Genomic DNA, 19,408 nt, shown 5'->3' on the forward strand with positions numbered 1-19,408 from the left:
ATGTATGAGAAAAGGAGAGAGGAGAAAGGGTGTTCCCCTTGTTAAATATTTACCACCCAAGTCCTGGTTATGTGATATTTCCTGCCCTCTAGGAATTCCTAGCTAATGTAATTAGTGCCCAAAGTACTCAGACATATAGCAAAGTCCCAGCAGGCAGAGCCCACCCAGCCCTCAGAACCTCTTGTTCTCAAACAACTCAAGAATGGGACACCTTGATTGAAGGTGAGCACCCCCAAGAAATGGTTGAGTCAAGGTCTACTGTTGTCTCAACTGCTGTGTCATAGACTCAAACCTGAACCTGATCTCCTCTTCTCTCTTGATTCTCAGAGGAAGAGTTTTCACTACAAACATCTAAAATGAGTTAACCTCTTTCCTGCCAATATGTATTCACAACATTGGGGTGTGTTTGGTTGTACTCCAAGAAAACTGACTGAGACGAGAGGCTCAGATTTCCTTCCCAAACCATTAGCTGTGCTGTTAGTGCATAGGTTCTGCTGTTTTTGTGCATTATTGAAGAAGGGCTCCTGAGTCTAATAGGGCAGACCTCATTAATACACATTCAGTTTCATTTGTCTCCTTCCTTCTTTAACCCATTGAACTAAATTGTGTAATTTCCTGAACTTTCCCCTTTGAATTATTTCAGCATTGGTCTGTCCCCACCAGTCTGTCCTACAGGGGACAGCTGCTTATGGGATATTGGGCAAATCTAGGACTCATTCTCTATTTGTAAAATGAAAGTATTAATCCTTTTACTCCCCACCTGTGGTCTGCTATGGCTAGTTAGCGTGTAAGTTCTTTGAGCAAGGGCTGCCTCTCACTTTGTGTTTATACAATGACTGGCACAAGGGGCCCTGATCTGAGACAAGGCTTCTAGGCAGTACTACATCAAGCATGAGGATAAGAGTAAGGTGACTGTAGAATGTGGGCAATTCTTACCAGAGCTCTTGTTTTTACAGCATGTCACAGTTGATGCTGGTGATGCCTCCTAAAATCAACCCAGTAGAAGACCCGTCGGTTATGTCTGAGGTTGATGGGTCACTTGCTCTGAGGGATTCCTTGTGTTTGCAAGTGCCACAGCAGATGATGCCATAACTTGTCCAGCATGTTCTGACAATGGAAACTCACTGCAGCTCCTTCCATCCAAGCTGGTTTCACTTGCTGAAGTGCCCTTGTGAGGAAACGAGGTCCCATTACAGAGGTCTGGTCTGGAAGGGCTGAGCCAGAGTGCACGGAGGCATTTGATTACATTATATGTGTGCTTCATCTCAGTCATCCAACAGAGGACAATGAGAACCAATCTGGATGGCAGCAAAGGATCCTTTTCTCAACAGCTGCAGTTTACCAGCTGCACTCCTCAGCCAATCACTTCACACACCAGGATGAGGCCCCAAAGGATTACAAGGAGAGAAGAGACTATTTTGCTGCCCAAAGAAAATGGCTCTTTGTTTTCTTCTTCATTGAACTCAGGGTTATACAGTGACAGGTGCTAAGCTCTGTTATTCTTACTTCCTTGCTCTGATAAAACTTGTGCTGAAGTCAGATACATTTGTACCATTTTAGAATTATAGAAAAATGTGGCTGGAGTGGGACCTCAGGAGGTCATGGCAGGATCATCTCTGTCTAAACAATTTTAGTCAAGTGTCTGTCTAATCTGCTCTTAAAAACTTCCAAGGACAGAGATTCCTCAGCCTCTCTAGGTAATCTGTTCCAATGTTTCACCACCCTTATAAGTAGAAAGTTCTTCCTAAAATGCAACCAAAATTTCCCTTATTGAAATATAAGACCATTACTGCTTATCCTGTCCCCTGCAGCCAGAGAAACTAATTTATCACCAGCCCCTTGATATCTACCCTTCAGGTATTTAAAGACTGTTTTAAAATCGCTCTTTAGTTTTCCCTTTCTCCACATTAAATAATCCCAGGTTTTCCAACCTAGTCTCATAACATATCCATAGACTGTTAAACAACTAACACTTTTTATTGCTCTCTGCTGGACTAATTTCAATTTGCCTATTTCTTTCTTGAACTGTGGTGTCAAGAACTGGACAAAGTATTCCAGGTGATACTTTTTAAAAGACTTTGCCTCTTTTTTTTCATATGCAGGGGAATGGGGTGATAAATCTGAGTTTGTAATGGAAAAATACTAGCAGCAGGGACTAGACCATATTCCCCAATGGAAAACACTTGCCCATTGAAATCAGACCTGCCCTAACTTTCCAGAAGTGGGCTAAAACAAACCCTTGTGCCACCTATATAAGTTTGACTTGAGAGTTCCTAGTGTTAGTTATACAATAGGAAGGTCTTAGGTACTCTCTGGCTGCATGAGCAGATATACTTGATACACTGAAAGGGTTGCATGAGCATATCAGACGAGTCTTCCTTACTTTGCACAGGCAGCCTATCAAATATTTAACAGGCCGCCATAGGCAATTACATTAGAGGAGATAGTTAAACACCCCCTACCCTAGGGCACCCCCCTGCAATGTAAATCAAACAAATTGGACTCTTTTCACAATTGACACACACGATTTTACTTACTGTAAATAATTTAGTATTAAAAAGTAGACATACACTTTGCCCCATCTGTATTTTCTTTTCTCTTGCTCTCTTCTTCTCCACTGAGTTGGATCGGCATGGACTCTGGGCTCCTAATGTAGTAGATGGAGTGGGGGAATTTTGCTGCCTGGGTGAGCTGTTAAAAGATTCCCATTTTCTAATGGAAGAAACCACACTCAGGAAACTCACAAAGTTGCCCATTTAAAACAGACCAAGATGTTCCTTGCCAGCAAACACCAAGGGAAAAGAAAAATTCTCCCCCTCCAGAAGGGGCCCTCCATATATTGCTGGCTGGCACATCTCAGGGATTGCAGCAATCTCTCTATAAACTTGGATGAATGGTTACACTTTTTAAATTAAAAGCTATCTTTCATGATTAGGTGCAGTGGGGTTTTAATAAGGACTTTTACAAGCTGGCTTGAATCATTTGTCTGCATGGATATTCTTGTCTCCTGCACCTAGAAGGTTAGATTTTTTCCATTAAAATATGCAGTGATAGTCAGATTGATAAAGACAGACCTTGTCAACAGTGGAAGCTTCTGTTCCCCTTACCCCCTCACCTGGACATTTTGAAAATGTATTGTTTTTAAGCTGGGACTTGATTTATGTTAGCAAGACTATGGATGATACAATACAAAGAATTTAGGCTTAATTCATTCCAGCTGTAATTCCAGCGTATGCAGTAGAGCTGCATCAGGATCACTTTAGCTTTAGTTATGGGGCACTTCTGACCTCACACTAATTTGAATCAAAGGTAACTCCATTGACTTAGATGGAGAAGCTCCTTAGTTACACTGCTGTAACTGAGAGCTGAATCAGGCTAAGTTTAGTGCATCAACTCTGAAAGACTTAAGGTTTGATCTTCAGCACCTGTGCTCCTGCACTCAGGCAAGCCTTTTAAACCACTCCAGTGTCCCCTGTACTCAGTACCTGCCATGTACAACTGGTTAGAAGTGTCCTGATTAATTGCTTTTTCGCATAGAAAATGGAGATCTGGTGAACCTACCCTCTTTGTCTGAAATATCTTGGATCTCATTTTTTGCTGACAGCAAAGGCTGGGTTCCTGCAGATACTGCCCTAATTCCTGGTGGATTACCTTGGTTTTGGGGACCCAGTGCTTCTGTGGTTTGCAACTCTGGGCAGCTATACCAAGTGAAGTGCCTTAGGGCTGGGGCTCCAGCGATTCTAGGGTCTATGGCTTTGGAGCAGATGCATAAGGTGAACAGGTCCAGCTCAAGATCCAGTGCTTCCTTGTTTCCCAACTCCAGGTCAGCCAGCAATGCCTAGCCCTCCAAACTCCCCCCTCCCCTTCACCCCCCACCCAATCCATGAGCCAAAAGTATAGAAACTAAGCCTGTGCAAAGTGGCTAGTATTTGCTTTTGATTCAGATTTGGCTGATTCAGGAGACAGTGATTCGATTCAATGATGCAAATCACTGTCCTGAATCAATTTGGCCGAATCTAATTTGAAGATCTGGCTGCTGCTGAATCTCTGAATCACCCAGGCCCATCCCCTGCCCATTCTCCCAGCCTCTGCAATGGCTGCCTCGCTTGCCCCACCTACCCCAGCTCCTGGCATTTTGAAAAAAACAGCCATGACTCACTGGATGCTGAAGAGTCGAAGAGCTTTGAGTCAGTTTGGATCTTTTCATTGGCCCCCTGATTTGATTCAGATTTGGAGATTCAGACACTGAATCACGCCATATCTCCTCCAAATTGAATCACCACCTGAAGCTTCGCACAGCCCTAATAGAAACCCTGGGTCCACACACCTTTGAATTCCAGACAGTGTTCAGTGAAAGTGACACTCTGAACATTTTTGTTTTGGTCAGTTTGGACTGGAAACAAACAAAACCCCCAAATCCCTTGTGCACTAGAAATCCTGCTATTGGCCAGTTTCTTAACCATGGGTAGGTGCAGCCCTGGGTATGTGGTTCATAGGAAACAGAGATTATCTGGAGCATAGGGCTCTCTGGCTACACAAACATCACCCCCCCCCCCAAATGATGAGTGATAGTAGAAGAGCGTCCATAGACCCCCTATGCCAGTTCTAAAGCATCATGAGATATGTTTGCAGGACTCATTTCTGCCCCATTTATGACTTTTTTGCCCCACTGACACAACACGGCCTTGATCTTGAAACTTCCTGGAATCTCAGGTTCAGATCTCAACAGAGGTGGCTCAGTGCTTCATCTGTTGAAGGAAATGAAATGTGTGCTATGTACTTTACTTCATTTGGATACTGTCCCTAAGACTTGGAGAGCAAAGATCCTGACTACTCTATGTTGGTATTATGCTGAAAGAGGACAATAGCTGCCAGCACATAAGTATCATGTCTAAAGACAACCGCAGATCTTATTCAAGCCAGTGGGGGTACCAAGAACTCTTTTTTCAGGCTCAACAGAAGGAACAATCAAGCCTTTTATGTAGTAAAAATAGGTGGAATTTGGAGGCAACCACTCGGGGACCACATGACAGTCATAGCTAAGCTCCTTTGACTGATAGGTTTCCCTGCCTGCAAATACAGGAGCTAGGATCTCTATTCCAGGCTATATATTAGAGACAGAAAGGCAAGAGAGGGAACTTTTAATGTGACCCTTAGAGGAGGCAGAAAGACAGGGATTCTTGGGTACACAGCTCACTGGAGTGGCAGATGTGGAGATTTTTAAATAAGGAAATTTCCTACTGCTGTTTGTTGCTAGTGAATTCAGGGAAAGATGAGCATCCTTTTAAATAGGATTACATCTGACCCCTATCACTGATATATCCTCCCATGGGAAACCACAACAAGGTATTACTTTGACAAAATTCTTAGGCCAAAGATGCAACTGCAGCATGAAAATTCCACCAGCACTAAATGTTAAGCATTTTTCTTAGTATTCTTTACTAAAGCTTCCTTCTCCCTCTGATGTTATAGTGTATACTGGTTAGCTACCAGGATATTAGACTCTACCCCAGAAGTCACTGCATTTCTGAGTCATGAGGTTGTGAGGTTCTTTACTCATATTTTATTCAATCCCAGCAGAAGCACCACCATCACCACCATCATAATTTTCTTTTCATGGACCCCTGAACTTATGCTGCTGCATATTTTTGCATATCTTAGTTTTTAAGATGTCTATCTTTGTCAGTTTCGTAGAGGGATCTGCCAAACCTCTAGCAAACTGGATGGCTTTCGTGTGTTATGTTCATAGTATACCTGCTCTCCTAGCTGATTTTGACTCAATCACAGTGTGCTTTTCTTTAAATGTCATGGTTGCATCCTCGTTGCTACCTGGAAAGATTGTGGAATCTCCATCCTTGGAGGTTTTTAAGACCTGGCTAGACAAAGCTTTGGGTGGGATGATATAGTTGGGGGTGGTCCTGCTTTGAGCAGGGGACTGGACTAGATGACCCCTTTAGGTCCCTTCCAACCTTAATTTCTATGGTTCTGTGGTTCTATATTTTTAATTTCTTGGATGTTACAGCACATCATGTCTGAGCCCAGCAGGATAAACCTTAACATGGCAGAACCACAAGGTAATCTTACATCCAAAAATGTAAGCATCTGAAAATCAATTTCAAATCTGCACTGTCTTCAATATGAGTAGAGATCGACAATAAGAAAGATTATGCTTATTTTGAAACAGAAATCATGGCATTACAAGGGACAGGAAATGAGAAACACGTAAGTTGATTACAATAACCAGTTCAATTGTCCATGTAAAATGGGTTTATGCCAGTTTTGCAGTATGGGATGTGCTTCAAAGTAGCCAAAATGTCCCGGTGAACCTGTTTTCCTATTTGATTGTTTTTGCAAACAAGTCCAAAAAGCTGCCCCTCTCTTTCTAAAGAAATCATTCAACAACAGAACATGTTCTCCTGTGTGTAGTTTGTGGTCCACCACATTGTTGCCAGTATTTATGGAATATACAGTGTAGATTAATATTTTTATATGCAGATATGAATGCACCTAATCTGTGCAGAAATGTTAATCCCTTCAATCCAAATGTAGTCAAAGATGCTAGTACTGTCCTGGCACTGCTGGGTAGTTCTCCAGCAATGCAGGTCTCTTCAATGTGGTGCTCTGGCAAAGCTACAAAGGTCTTTGGTGGTGGGAATCTCTTCACAGAAATGCCCGAGGAATGACAGGGAAGGCTCCACATCAACATGAATTTTCTCAGTCGGTGCCATCTAGAACTTCAGCAGCACTCACATTTTTGCCAGAAGCTGTGCCTGTGATACCTGCAAAGGGGGTCTTGCCTCAGAGTTTCCTTGCAGCAGCCCAGTGCATCTACTAATATCATTTGAGCCACCACTGATGTTTATGAACTGCTGGGAAGGAGACCACACTAGTGACTCCAAATTTAGACACGAGAAGAACACTATACTCTTCACCCAGGGCCACTTGAGATCAACCCAGTACTAGAGATATCTGACTCTAGCAATGATCCTAGCCTGCAGTAGAGAGCTGTACTGCATGATGCAGAAGTAGTGGAATGGAGACAATAAACATCATAAAATAGGTAAGTCTTTCCCAGTATAGGATTGGCCTCTTCTTGCCCAGTGATCTGTTGAGTCCTAACTGCTGAAGGGAAGGCAAGTCATGTTTCTGTGCCTTCCCCCTCCACCACAGGGAGAGTACGTGATGGTGACAAGTGTCCTAGAGCTATGGATTATCAGGGTTAGGGTTGGGACTCACAGTTCACCAACCAACGGTGGCTGGAAGTGTTTCTGGCCATTGCTGCTAACTGGATGTACAGCAATAATCTGTATTGTGGGTTTCAGTGTCTGAACATCCTTCCGATCAGAAGAATCTGGAGGCTCCTACTTAATGCCTGTGGTTCAGTCTCTGCACAGTTTAGAGATTAAAGCAAAACTGATATTTATTCTTTTTTAGGACCCACAGAAACAATGTGTCAGGAGTTAAGTGTAATAAAAATGTTCCTGGGCCTGTGATACTTCCTGATTTTGTGTCTAATTCTGCCAACTTTCTTTCATGTCACCATTGATGACATGATCAGTGATGCTAGCCCACACAACTGGAATCAAAGTGAAGAAAACCATGCGTGTAGATTTTAGTTCCATCCACTGGAATCACTGGAGGTGAGGAGCATTTATGTGTTCCTGTGTTTGTGTGTATGCAAATGTCATGAGAAAGTATGTATTTGTATATGTGTTTTCACACATGTATGTACTTGTATATGTGTGTATGCATGTATGTGTTTTGCATGTTTGTATGTGTGTATTTGTATACCTGTGCTTTATGTATGTGTCTGTATGTTCGTGTGCACATTTACATGTCTGTGTATGTTTAGATGTAAATATCTACATGTAGGCATCTCTGTGTGTATGTTTTTATATGTGAAATCAGTGTTTACCACATGGGAAGGGGCAACACAACAGAAAAAAATGTATTTTCTTGCTTCCTAATAAGTTTTGTCAGTAACTTTTTGTCTCCTGTGGCACTAAGATCAGGCCCTATGCTTCCCAACACCTGAGCAGCTGGGGACCCTGCTGAGGGAGCATGCGGAGGCACTGCAGAGAGACAGGCTCTCATCCTATTCTGATACTATTGCTAGTCCAACCAGCACGTAGGTCTGTGGTTATGAGGAAGCCTCACCTCATTACACTTGGTCCACACTGTGCAATTCATGTCTGAATCTGAACTGTGACTTTCCCTAAATATGGGCATATTCAGATGCAGAGTTTTGGTTCAACCCATGACAACAACAGTGGCAAGCCACAAAGGTAGAGTCTCCAAGTTGGTTAGATCCAGGGTTCAGGATCCTTATATCTAGTATCCCTGGCTGGGGATGGAATTGCTGACATGCAGAGAAGAAGGATGGAGAAGGGAAGATGGGAAAAGGGGTATCCCACGGATCCTTGAGACAAAACAAACAAGCTAGCAAGAACTTATTGCAGGTAACAAAGAGTTAATCATTTCACAAGCTATTAGCCCTATAAGAAAGAAAGAGCCTGACCACACTGCAGAACTCCAGGCAGTGAGAATTCCCCCTTTCAGTCATTCTCCAGGAGTCTCTGGTGTAAAAGGGAACGCAGCACAAACCTCTTTGCCAGTGACTTTCCTTTGCTCATCACCCAATGCTGCAATCTCTTTGCAAGCAGTGGATACAAGAATGACTCAGACAGCTTTGCTAGTGAAACACAGGGGGGAAAAGAGTTCTCAGTTCCCACAGGCTCTGTGTGTTCATGGACATGGAGTAGCCATGTTTGCAGGGTATAACAATAGTCCCATCTGTCCTATACAAATGCATAATACTCAAACATGTAGGCCTGGATCAAACACTGTTAGTTAGCAATTTTATTTAGGATGGATCCTAAAGTCAGTGCCCAATCTGAATGTTCAAGTCAGGCAAGGCACAAAGCAGATGCATGAATAAGGGAGAAGGATCCTTCCATCTGAGGCTGCAAAATGGAGCCTCTCTGCAGTCTGCTGTAGCACAATGACAGGGATCATTTAAGCAATACTTCAGGTGCCCCCTTCCACCCTAAGGAGGCTGTGAGAACTGCCACAACTGATCCTACAGCTCTCCCATGCCCTGCCTTGTCCCTGTTGTCCACTGCTCTCTTGCTACAGATACTTCCCAAAGGCTCCTGGCCACAAGGGACTGTGCATTCCCGAAGCCCACAATTTCTGTCTTTGTGCTCCAGCCTGGCAGAGTTTTTCTGTCAAGGATGTTCCAGAGTCATAGGGCTGGAGCCAAGATTTATGGTTAGTCTCTCCTCAGATACAGTCCCTATAGATACACAAGTTATGATAGGCTAGATAAATATGTTTTATTGATTCATTGGCCAAGAACAATCCAGTGGCTGGAGACTGGGGCTCATCACTAAGGTCTCAGGGTAATTTAGGGGTCTGAATTTGGACTTCCCCAGGATGTGCATGTGTTCATGCCCTGAGACCATCTCCTGTTTGGGTTTGGTTCCTTTCCAGCCAATTATGTTGTGTTCAGTTTTTCCTTTTGAACTTCACTCTCTAGCTGCCTCCCTCTACTCTGCTTTTCCTCCCTTCAGTTTTTAAAGCAGATTTTTAATGCATCCATTTTTCAAGCTCTAATCTTTTCTATTCAGCCCTGCCTTGCTTCTGCTGTGGCTAGATGAGGAACCAAGCTGGCGCTGCATTGAGATGGGAGGCCTCTGAGGAATACTTTAGTTTTGATGGGATCCATCTGATGGCATTCTGCCTTCTGAGTTTTCTCTGAACTCCTTCCACCATCATGATGTTAGGTGGTGGTATGTTGGTAGGAGGCCAGCAGAAGCCCAGCAAATACTATGGACTTGTTTGCACCACAGCTCTAGATGTCACAAACACTCCTGTGAAATGTATTGTGTGCTTCCACTGTTGTAAGAGGAACCTGCTGCAGGTTTATTTTTTCTGAGCAAGGCTAAGCATTTTTAATCCTACACTGGCTCACCCTGCATTACTGGTATGGAGCAAGCACTAGAGAAGCACCTGTATAATCTATCCTTCCCAAGCACTCACAACATCCCTGCTTACCCTGAGTGACAACTGAGTGCAGTATCTCTGTTGTCTGTCAAAACACATACCTGCTTCCATGTAGGACTAAGAATATTTGATGTGGGCTGAGCAAGGCTTGTGTTTGCTAACTTCCCAGTCCAGGTTGGACCCAAGAGCCTTATTTCCACGTACATTTTAGCTGCTGAGATCAATAGATAAATATGATGAGCCTTATGATACTACACTACTCACTTCAGAAGAACAGGTTACAAATAAATAACCAATATTAATGTATTTCAGTTCCATTTATTTGAGTAGGTAAAAGTGCTGCTGAAACATTTTTTTCAAACAAAATTAATATTTTGTGGGCATTTTTCATTTTAGCTGTTCTAGTGCAGGTTTTTGTGGACAACATGAAAACAAAGGTCGAGAATACTATTTCCATTTTTTATTTCTAATTGAAATGCCAAACATTGCTTGTAATACTTTTTGATAAAGGTGATTTTTGCAAAATTCTCTTTGAGAAACAATTTGCCTTTAAAAAAAGCACATATCATACAATTAAAAATGTTCACCTATGTGTATGTGTTTAAACTGCCACTAGTTATTTTATGAGGCTAACCATTCAGCGCTATATTTTTCATTACAGTCCATCACACATTAAAAGAAGGCTGAATGCAGTCAGTATCAGTCATGGATCTGTGTTGCAATCCTAGTTCCTCCTGTTCTGAAACCAAGCGAAAGTTCTTATTCATATTCCTCCTTGCTTTTGTGACTGATCTCATCTGGGTTTTTTGAAAGCTTTGATTTTAGAAAAGATGATAGCACCCTTTTCTTTTTTTAGTGAAAAAACCCCAGCAATATATTTTGGTTGGGACAGATTCTGTCTTACAAGGAATACTGAGCCCTTCAAACCCTGCATTATATGCCTACTTCTCTTCAACTGAGTCCTGTGAGTAGTAACAAGTCACTGAATCGATTTGGTTCATCCTGAGAAATGCACAACCCCCCAAGAAATACACTAAATAAAATTTGTTTTTAGCCACAACTCCATTTTATTTTTACTGTTCACCTACTTTCAGATAGTCTGAATTTCCAAGGATTTGATTAGTAGTTGTTATTAAGAACCCCCTCCCCTCGGATTTTGTTTTATTGAGACTCATTGCACACACACACATCAGTAATTTTGTGTTTAATCTAACTAGATGCTTATAACCAGCTTTTCTTGGGGATCCAGGAAATTAAACTCGCTTTAACTGTGAATTGCGAGCAGTGTTTCACGGTCAGGGGAGGGGCTGTTGGACCCTGGGTTAGTTTTATGCCCCCTCCTCCTCCCCGTTTGCTCTCAAGTTTAGGAGTCACTTGGCTTGCACTCCGGGGCACTGTAACTGTTCCACTGCACAATGGGATCAAAATTCACTCTAAGCCACCTGACTGCCTGCTGTTGTGAGAGCGGCGGAGGGTGGGGAAGGCTTGGAGCAGTGAGATCACAGCCGGCTACTGCCCTTCTTAGGGGAGCGGTGGGAAGAGGGGAGGAGCCGGCCACGAAACCCTCCAATCGGAGGTGCTGGGGGAGGGTCAGGGTAGGTCTATAATGCCATTGATACTGTGATCAGAAGTCAGACAATAACAACAGACCCAAAGAGCAAAGCTCAACAGACCCCACCTGCTCATGCAACAGTGGCAACCCGGTGCCACTGCTTCTCTCCCTCTCGTGTCCTCTCTGCCTCTGTCATCATGATGTCTATGAACAGCAAGCAGCCTTTCAGCATGCATCCGATCCTGCATGAGCCGAAATACACCCACCTGCACACCAGCTCAGAGGCCATCCGGAGAGCCTGCCTGCCAGCCCCTCAGGTAAGCCCGCCCAGCAGCCCGGCAAGTCACTGTGGGCTGAGCCGCTTTCTCCCGCGCCGCGAGCAGCCTCCTCCGGGCAGCTGGCTTGCTGGGCCGCCTCCCGCGCCGCCCCGTCTGCGGACCGAGAGCCGGAGCAGCCCTTGCCGGGAGGCGGGCTGCCCCCGCGGCCGGCCGTCGCCGAGCCTGAGCGCTGCGCGGGCGGGAGAGCCGGCGGTCTCCTCAGCGCTGCCTCTTCTTCTTCTTGGAATTAAAAAAAAAAGCTTTTTTTTTTAACGGACAAATTCAGTTCCTCAGACCCTCCCGGTCTGGCCAGGTGACGAATTTGTCAGGCAGTTCGAGTCCTACTCAGGTATTTCCCCCTACAAGGTCCTCTGAAGGAAAGGCGTGCGGCTAGGGGGCAGACAGCGGGCTGGGAAAGATGGTGGGTTAGGAAATAAGGCGACTAGTTCTTTGGCACGGGTTTGCAGCGAGCAAGAAGCTGCCCCTCTTACCTGGCCGTGGTTTTGCAAGTGAGGTCGGTTCAGTCGCCGCTGTGGTGGTGCAGGGGTAGAGCTGCGGGTCTCCGCTCCCGGAGCGAGGCCGCGGGTGCGGGCGCGGGGACCTGCCGACGCCCGGCCCTGCTGCCCCGCGCCTGGGGCCCAGGCAGCGGCGGGGCCGTGGCGGCTCTGCTACTGCTATCCTGTTTGTTTGCTTCTTCCTCCAGATCCAAGGCAACATCTTTGCGGGCTTCGACGAGACTTTGCTGAGAGGGGCTGAAGCCCTGGCGGCCGTGGATATAGTATCGCAGAAAACGCATCCTTTCAAGCCAGATGCCACTTACCACACCATGAGCAGCGTCTCATGCACTCCTACCTCCTCCTCCGTTCACCTGCACCACCCTTCGGTCCTGACCACCCACCATCCTCACCATCACCACCACCAGCCCTCGCAGGGCTTGGAAGGGGAGCTCCTGGACCACCTCAACTCTGCCATCCCTCTCGGGGGTGTCCCTGGACCTGATGTGGGCTCCACGCCCTCCCACCCGCATTCCCACATGTCCGCCATCAACCACATGGCCCACCACTCCCAGTCTATGAACATGGCTCACCCGCACGGGTTGGCCTCCCACGCTGTCATCTCAGGCCCCGAGACAGAGACGGACCCCAGGGAACTGGAGTCCTTTGCAGAGCGGTTCAAGCAGAGGAGGATCAAACTGGGGGTGACCCAGGCGGACGTGGGCTCCGCCTTGGCCAACCTGAAGATCCCGGGCGTGGGCTGCCTGAGCCAAAGCACCATCTGCCGGTTCGAGTCCCTCACCCTGTCCCATAACAACATGGTGGCCCTGAAGCCCATCCTGGAGGCTTGGCTGGAGGAGGCGGAGCGGGCGCAGAGGGAGAAAATGACCAAGCCTGAGATCTACACGGGCGGGGACAAGAAACGCAAGCGCACCTCCATAGCCGCCCCGGAGAAGAGGTCGCTGGAAGCCTATTTCGCGGTGCAGCCCAGACCCTCCTCGGAGAAAATCGCAGCCATCGCAGAGAAGTTAGACTTGAAGAAGAACGTGGTGCGGGTCTGGTTTTGCAATCAAAGACAGAAGCAGAAACGGATGAAATTTTCTGCCACCTACTGAGAAGGGGCGGGAGAGGAGAGAAGAGCAAGCGGCATCACCTCCAGGCAGACCTCCCGCCGCCCTTTCCCCGCTCCCGCAGCAGCACCAGGCAGGTCACGTTTTCCTGTAGTTTACTTCTAAAAAACAAAACAAAACAAAAAAAAAGCGGGGGGGGGGAGGGAGGGGACCACCAAGAACTGATAACCTCTCCCTCTTTTCGAGCCCGCGATTGTCTTTGCGAAGAAAGGAACTGACCATGCTACCATGGCTAATAAAGACTTCGCTTTTTAAAGAAAAAAAAAAAGAGCAAACAGCAACACACAGGAGAAACTTAGACAACTGTACAATAGTCCTGGTGAGTGAAAAAAGTCAGGTCTCGAGCCTTTGTTTGAGAGAAGACTTTGACACCCCCCCCATTAATCCCTCTCCCACTGACTATTACAAAATGTAAGAGGAGAAAAAAAATCAATGAAACTTGAAAAAAGATACATGTTTATTCCTCTCGGTTTCATATCCACAGTCTCTTCCTCTCTTTTTCCTTTTTCTTTTTCCATTTACGAGTGTAAATATGTTCTTGGGACGGCACTGCACAGAGTTGGAAAGTTCTGTTCTGTCGGGTTTCTTTGCTGTACAGCACGTCACTCATGTCACACTCTCTTTATTTAAACAAGCATTCACTTGAAGGGCTTCCCCCACCACACTCACACCACACACACACTTGCATGGTTTTCGTTGGCTTCTGACTAATCTAGCAACAAATCCATCGCATTTTTGCAATAACTGTTCTGTTTCTACCTCATCAGCTGAAAAAATAGGAAAAAAGAAAAAAAAAGAAAAAAGAGAAAAAATAGCACGCTCATAGATTCATGGTTTGTTTGGAAAATTGGGGATTTGTTTTGCTTTTGTGTCACTACAAAATTTAATATCCATTATAATTTCACTGTAAAAATACGCTTCGACAATCAAATCATTAAATCTCATATTTATGACGTTTCCCCTTGAAATGAGGAAAGTAGTGGTGTATCTGGGCAATTTGCTTTTCACGGTAAAAAGCTCGTGGATTTGGCTTCTGAGTTTCTGTCTACTGCACAATTCAGTAGCTTCTGTGCGCTCTTCTGTTCAAGGATGCATCGACCCAGGGGAAAGTTTTATTTTTTTGAAAGGTCTAACTTATATGTAACTTAAAAATTCACTATGGTTATCAAAAGTTATTAGTAAATAACTTATTATTTTGCAAATATTTAACTCTGCACTTTCTAAGGCAAGAATAATTTTTGCTTTGCATATTTAATAGAGAAATTTGCCTCTGTTTCCTTTTTTAATGATGATTTAATTTCGTTGTGTGTGTGCTGAATGAAATTTTGTGTCTCTGTATGCTACAGAATTTCAAATAAACCATGCACGTTTTACCTCACCCATTCCTTCCTTGTGGACTTAATAGAGGGTAAATGGAGGGAACCATCTTCAAACAGAAATATCCCCTTTTAAGCAGTCTCTTAAATTGGGTATTTCTCTCAAATCTTTCAAACTGTTTGCTGCAAGGTGGCTTCTTTGGAAAACAAGTGTGTGTGTGTGTGTGGGGGGGGTCTTAGTACAATTGATTTTTACATTTCCCAAGTCAACAGCTTGTTCTCAAATAACCCAGATTGCCTTCTTTTTGATTCACAGTCGCGTTGGAGCCACGGTATTTCTTTAATCGCTTGCGCTGTGATAGTGACAGAAGAAACCCCTACGCAAAGCGTTTAAAACTGAACAAACGAATCTACGTGCACGTAGCTACAGAAGGTTTAATTGTTCCTCAAAAATGCATGCATCACCTCCACCCTCTTCCTACGATACACACTGTCTTCCTCTGATCCTGCTTTTCGAAGGGAAAAAAAAGGCAGTTTCACCATATCAAAAAGCCTACAGGATGCACAGCTTAGCTTGCCCTCTGGCTAACACGTTACCAGCCAGACCAAGCATCCAGTCCATTGCAAAGCGTGACACGGAAATCAAAGAAATATTTCATTACGGGCATTTAGTTGTCAATAAAACGTTCTAACCTGAAGTGCTTTACATTAAGAGCGTTGCAATTACAGCCCATCGCCAGCACACTGCAATCCCCCCCACCCGCCACACACACACACACACACACACACACACACACACACTTTTGAGGTTCTGTGGCTTTCTTCTCGATTCTTTCATAAAAGTCAGCTTTGAAGGCAAAAGCTCTTGTTCTGTCTGACACCTGACTTGTAGGAGAGGTAGGGGCGCAGGAATCCTAAATCCTGGAGAATGACTGGGGCACAGTAGAGGCACCTCTGTTGTTTGTATCCTGCTCAAACTTTCTGTCGTGCCGGGAGGGGGGGGGGGGTCGATTCGGGTTTAAGGTCATTTGCTTCCTGCCGTAGCGCCGTGTGAGTCTGCCCGTGTGTGTGTGTGCAGTAGCAGGAGCAAACTGAGAGGAGCGTGCAGTGGTGGCGTGTGTGGGAGCGAGACGCTTTGGTCTCTCCAGTGGTTCTCAGCGTTTCCCTAGCACTTGTCAACTAGAAAAGGGAGGAAAAAAAAAACCAGGGGAGAAAGCAAAGCCGTCCTGGAGAAACTCCTAGCAGCGCTGAGGGCAGGAACACGAGATTTCCCACGAGCCTAGCCCGCGTTGCCTGTGACGCTGCTTTCACACTCCTGGTCCAAAACACACGTCAGACACGATCATCTCCCCCACTTCCATTTGCACGCGCACACGCCTATCTAGTCCAGTGTCTCAAGCCCTCCCTTCAGTCTTTAAATGTGCACAGGGAACTTCCCAGCACCTGAAGGCCAGGGGCAGCCTTTGGGGAGCAGAGCCTGGAAGCGGCGCGATGCTGCTGCAGGCTCTGCTCGCCCCAAGACCCCTCTGCCAGGCGGAACTCCACCGAGACCGGGGCTGCGCAGAGCTCGCCGGCCGTCAGGCCCCCCCGGGGGCGACCGGCCGGGAGCGGGCTAGACATGTCCTCCCCATGGCTTTAGCCTGCGTTCACTGCGGGCACCGGCAGCACTGGGACAGGGCATTAACGAGCCTGTAAGTGCCCAGTGTGTGCGCGTGTGTACTGGGGAGGGGGGCTGCTGGCACCCGTTAGCCCCTCCTGCTGCCGCTTTGTGTGCCCGCTTCGGCCAGGCTCAGGGCAGGAGGGAGCCCCGCTCCGGGTGCCCGAGCCCGTCCGGCCCCGCACAGGCGCCGGCTTCAGCCCGCGGGGAGCGGCCAGGGCAGCGAGCCCCAGCCGGGCCGAGAGCGCCGGGGAGCGGCGGCCTGCGGCGCTCCCAGCCCCGCGCGCGGGGCCCTGGAGCCCGCCCCGCTGCCCCGGCCCCGCTCCCGCCCCCAGCCCGGCTCCTCCTCTCGTGGCAGGAGCAAGACCTCCGGGCCTCGCCCTGCAGCCAGCCCCGGCCCTGCTCCTGCCGAGCCTCTCCCGACACAGGGCCCGGCGGCCCCGACGTGGCCCGGCGCCCGGGGAGCGTCCCTGCCCGCTGCGCCGGGCTGCCCGCGAGCAGCGCGTCCCCCCGGCGGGAGAAGGGCGGGGGCCGCGGGGGCCGGGCCGGGCCGGGGGCGCTGCGCTCGCCGGCGCTTGCGGGCCAAGTCCCCAGAGGAAGCAGGCGCAGAAGCCGCCGGACAGCATCGATCCGGCCCATTACCACGGGCCGCCAGGCCGCATCGCCCCAGGTCCCCGGTCCCAGGTCCCCAGCCCAGCCTCCCCGTCGCGGGCGGGGGCGTGCCCGTGCCGGCAGGGGCAGGCGGAGGCCTCTTGGCAGCCTCTGCTCCGAGCCGGGCGAGCTCCGCGCTTGGCATCCGGCCGGGCAGCGCATTAGGGCGCCCGATGGCAGCCCCGGCCCGGCCCGGGCAGCGCGGGCTCGCGGCGGCGCCCCCCCGGCGGCTGCAGCACCTCGGACAGCGCCGCGCCCGCCGGCCGGCCCGGCCCAAACTCCCCGCGCCGGCCGCGGGCCGGGCCGCTCCCGCCGGGCTGCGGGGCACCAGGCGCATGACGGGCCCGTCCTCGCCTTTGTTCTTTCGCCCCATCCCTGTTTTTTCCATGAAGCCAAAAGCGCATTTTCATAAATAGACCTTGGCCAAGTGCTGGCCATGAAATTTTAATGAAGTCTGGATGCTGAGTGCTGCTCGGAGGGGCCTTGGAGAATTAGCTCAGTTAGCTACATTAGCAGGGCCCTTTTCTCTCTCTTCTCTCCCTCCCTCCCTCCGCCATGGCTCTTCCCCTCTCAAGGCAGCACACTCCAGTCTGCTACTCCTCTCCTGCCTCAGCCGGGACCCCCCACCCGCCACCGCACGCAGCACACACACAAACACACACACGCACACGCACACACAGCCCAGGGAGGCAGCTCAAGTCCTACCTTCGAGGCCAGTGCCCTTGAAAGAAACAAGGCAAGTCAAGCAAGGCAGGGAGATCTGATCCCCAAGCCCCGCACTGCTTTGGAGGGAGAGCTCACAGGTGCATCTCACACCCCCAGTATTAAAAGTTTTAAATGCAGGCGATGCAATATTTATCACCTGAGATAATAAAAAGGCAAGGCAGTATTTGCCAGTCACCGATTCAAACCGCTTAAGCAAATGCTAGGCTGCAAAGTCGATCTGGGGGGACGAGCTGGCTTCATTTTTTATTACTATTATTTTTATCATTATTTCCAAGGGACTTGCTAGAACAAAAATTAAAAAAAGATACTTTCTATTCATCAGAATTGTGTTGACAGCCGCCAGGTAAGAGTGACTTTCTCCAGACCAGGGGATCTCTGTGACATCCGGATTAGCCTGGACAAGGTTTAGATGAAAGGAGGGGAATGATCTAAGCTGCCACCTCTGAAACGAACTACAATTATGCATGTCTTGATCTCTAGCGAGCAGAACAAAAAACCCGCGTGCCTGTTTTCACAAGGATTAGAGAGAACAACATCATTAGGAATAGAATCAAAGCAAATAAATGGACGGAGCCCGACTCAGCAAATGAGCGACTATTAGATTTAACAATTAAGAAAACTAGCAAATTAATCATATGTCTAATTTAGCATTGTCAGTAGTAGGATTTCCCCCCACCGCTTCTCTCGATCTTTGTTATATCCTAGTGATATTAGCCCAGTACTGTGTGTCTGTGCAGATGTGGAACTGAAGTTATTTGGGAAGGTCTGTCGGTTTGCCTGGAAACAAGAGGGGATAGCGATAGGCAGGGATGGAGAAGGAAGTTGGTGTTAAGAAGCCAAACTTTGCTGCTCGGGTTTTCCTAGTAGTGCGCGGACGAGACGGACTTGAATGTGGGATCGGATCGTTTCTGCTGAGCTGGCTGGTTTTCCTGTAGTGGTATCGATCAGAGGGGAGGCTTGCAAATGTCGTATTGGCCAGCGAGGGGCTAGGGAGGAAAAGGAAAGGAATGGGAAGAGAAAGTGGTTCCTTTTCATGGCCAGGTGAAGAGAGACTCGGCTTCAGTTTCTCATCGCATCTGGCTATAACTTGAGGATCATTCTCAGATCGCCAGCGCTCCTGCCTGAATGCACAAAACCAGCCAGGTGAAACTGATCGTCCTTCCCTAATTATTTCATATTAAAAATTAAACCCTACAACAAAAGGCTATTCAGAACAAAATAGTTCCACACGTGTAAATCCGTTGACTCTCCTCTACGGAGTAGCGTTGCGGGACTAGACTCTGAACTCTAGGATCTTTCCCCTGCAAGGAGGATGGGGGGACGCTTGTGACACGATGCCGATCCGGGCCACTGAATTACAGAGCTCGAGTTAACTGCACAAAGAACCCATTCATAAATTATTTTGGTCACAGTTTTACTTCTTCTGCTATTTCCAACCTCACAACAGAGCCCTGAAAGTGACCCCCCCAATACGTATTTAACAATTTATAGATTGAAAATTATCTCAGCAATCACTGTAAGGAGGAAGTTCCCTTAGCGATTCAGACAACATTTCATTTC

General features: G+C 47.4%; 1 protein-coding gene across 1 annotated transcript; it reads left to right on the top strand.

The window, feature by feature from the left end:
* Nucleotides 1-10,819: 10,819 nt before the first annotated feature.
* On the top strand, nucleotides 10,820-13,607 carry LOC149858393 (brain-specific homeobox/POU domain protein 3). Its single transcript, XM_090059746.1, has 2 exons — nucleotides 10,820-11,874; nucleotides 12,578-13,607. The coding sequence occupies exons 1-2, from the start codon at nucleotides 11,755-11,757 to the stop codon at nucleotides 13,481-13,483; spliced, it is 1,026 nt and encodes a 341-aa protein (XP_089915872.1). The 5' UTR covers nucleotides 10,820-11,754; the 3' UTR covers nucleotides 13,484-13,607.
* Nucleotides 13,608-19,408: the final 5,801 nt, after the last annotated feature.

This window comes from Crocodylus siamensis, chromosome 8 (assembly GCF_052110815.1).
Source record: "Crocodylus siamensis isolate JL-2025a chromosome 8, ASM5211081v1, whole genome shotgun sequence".
Classification (NCBI taxonomy): domain Eukaryota; kingdom Metazoa; phylum Chordata; order Crocodylia; family Crocodylidae; genus Crocodylus; species Crocodylus siamensis.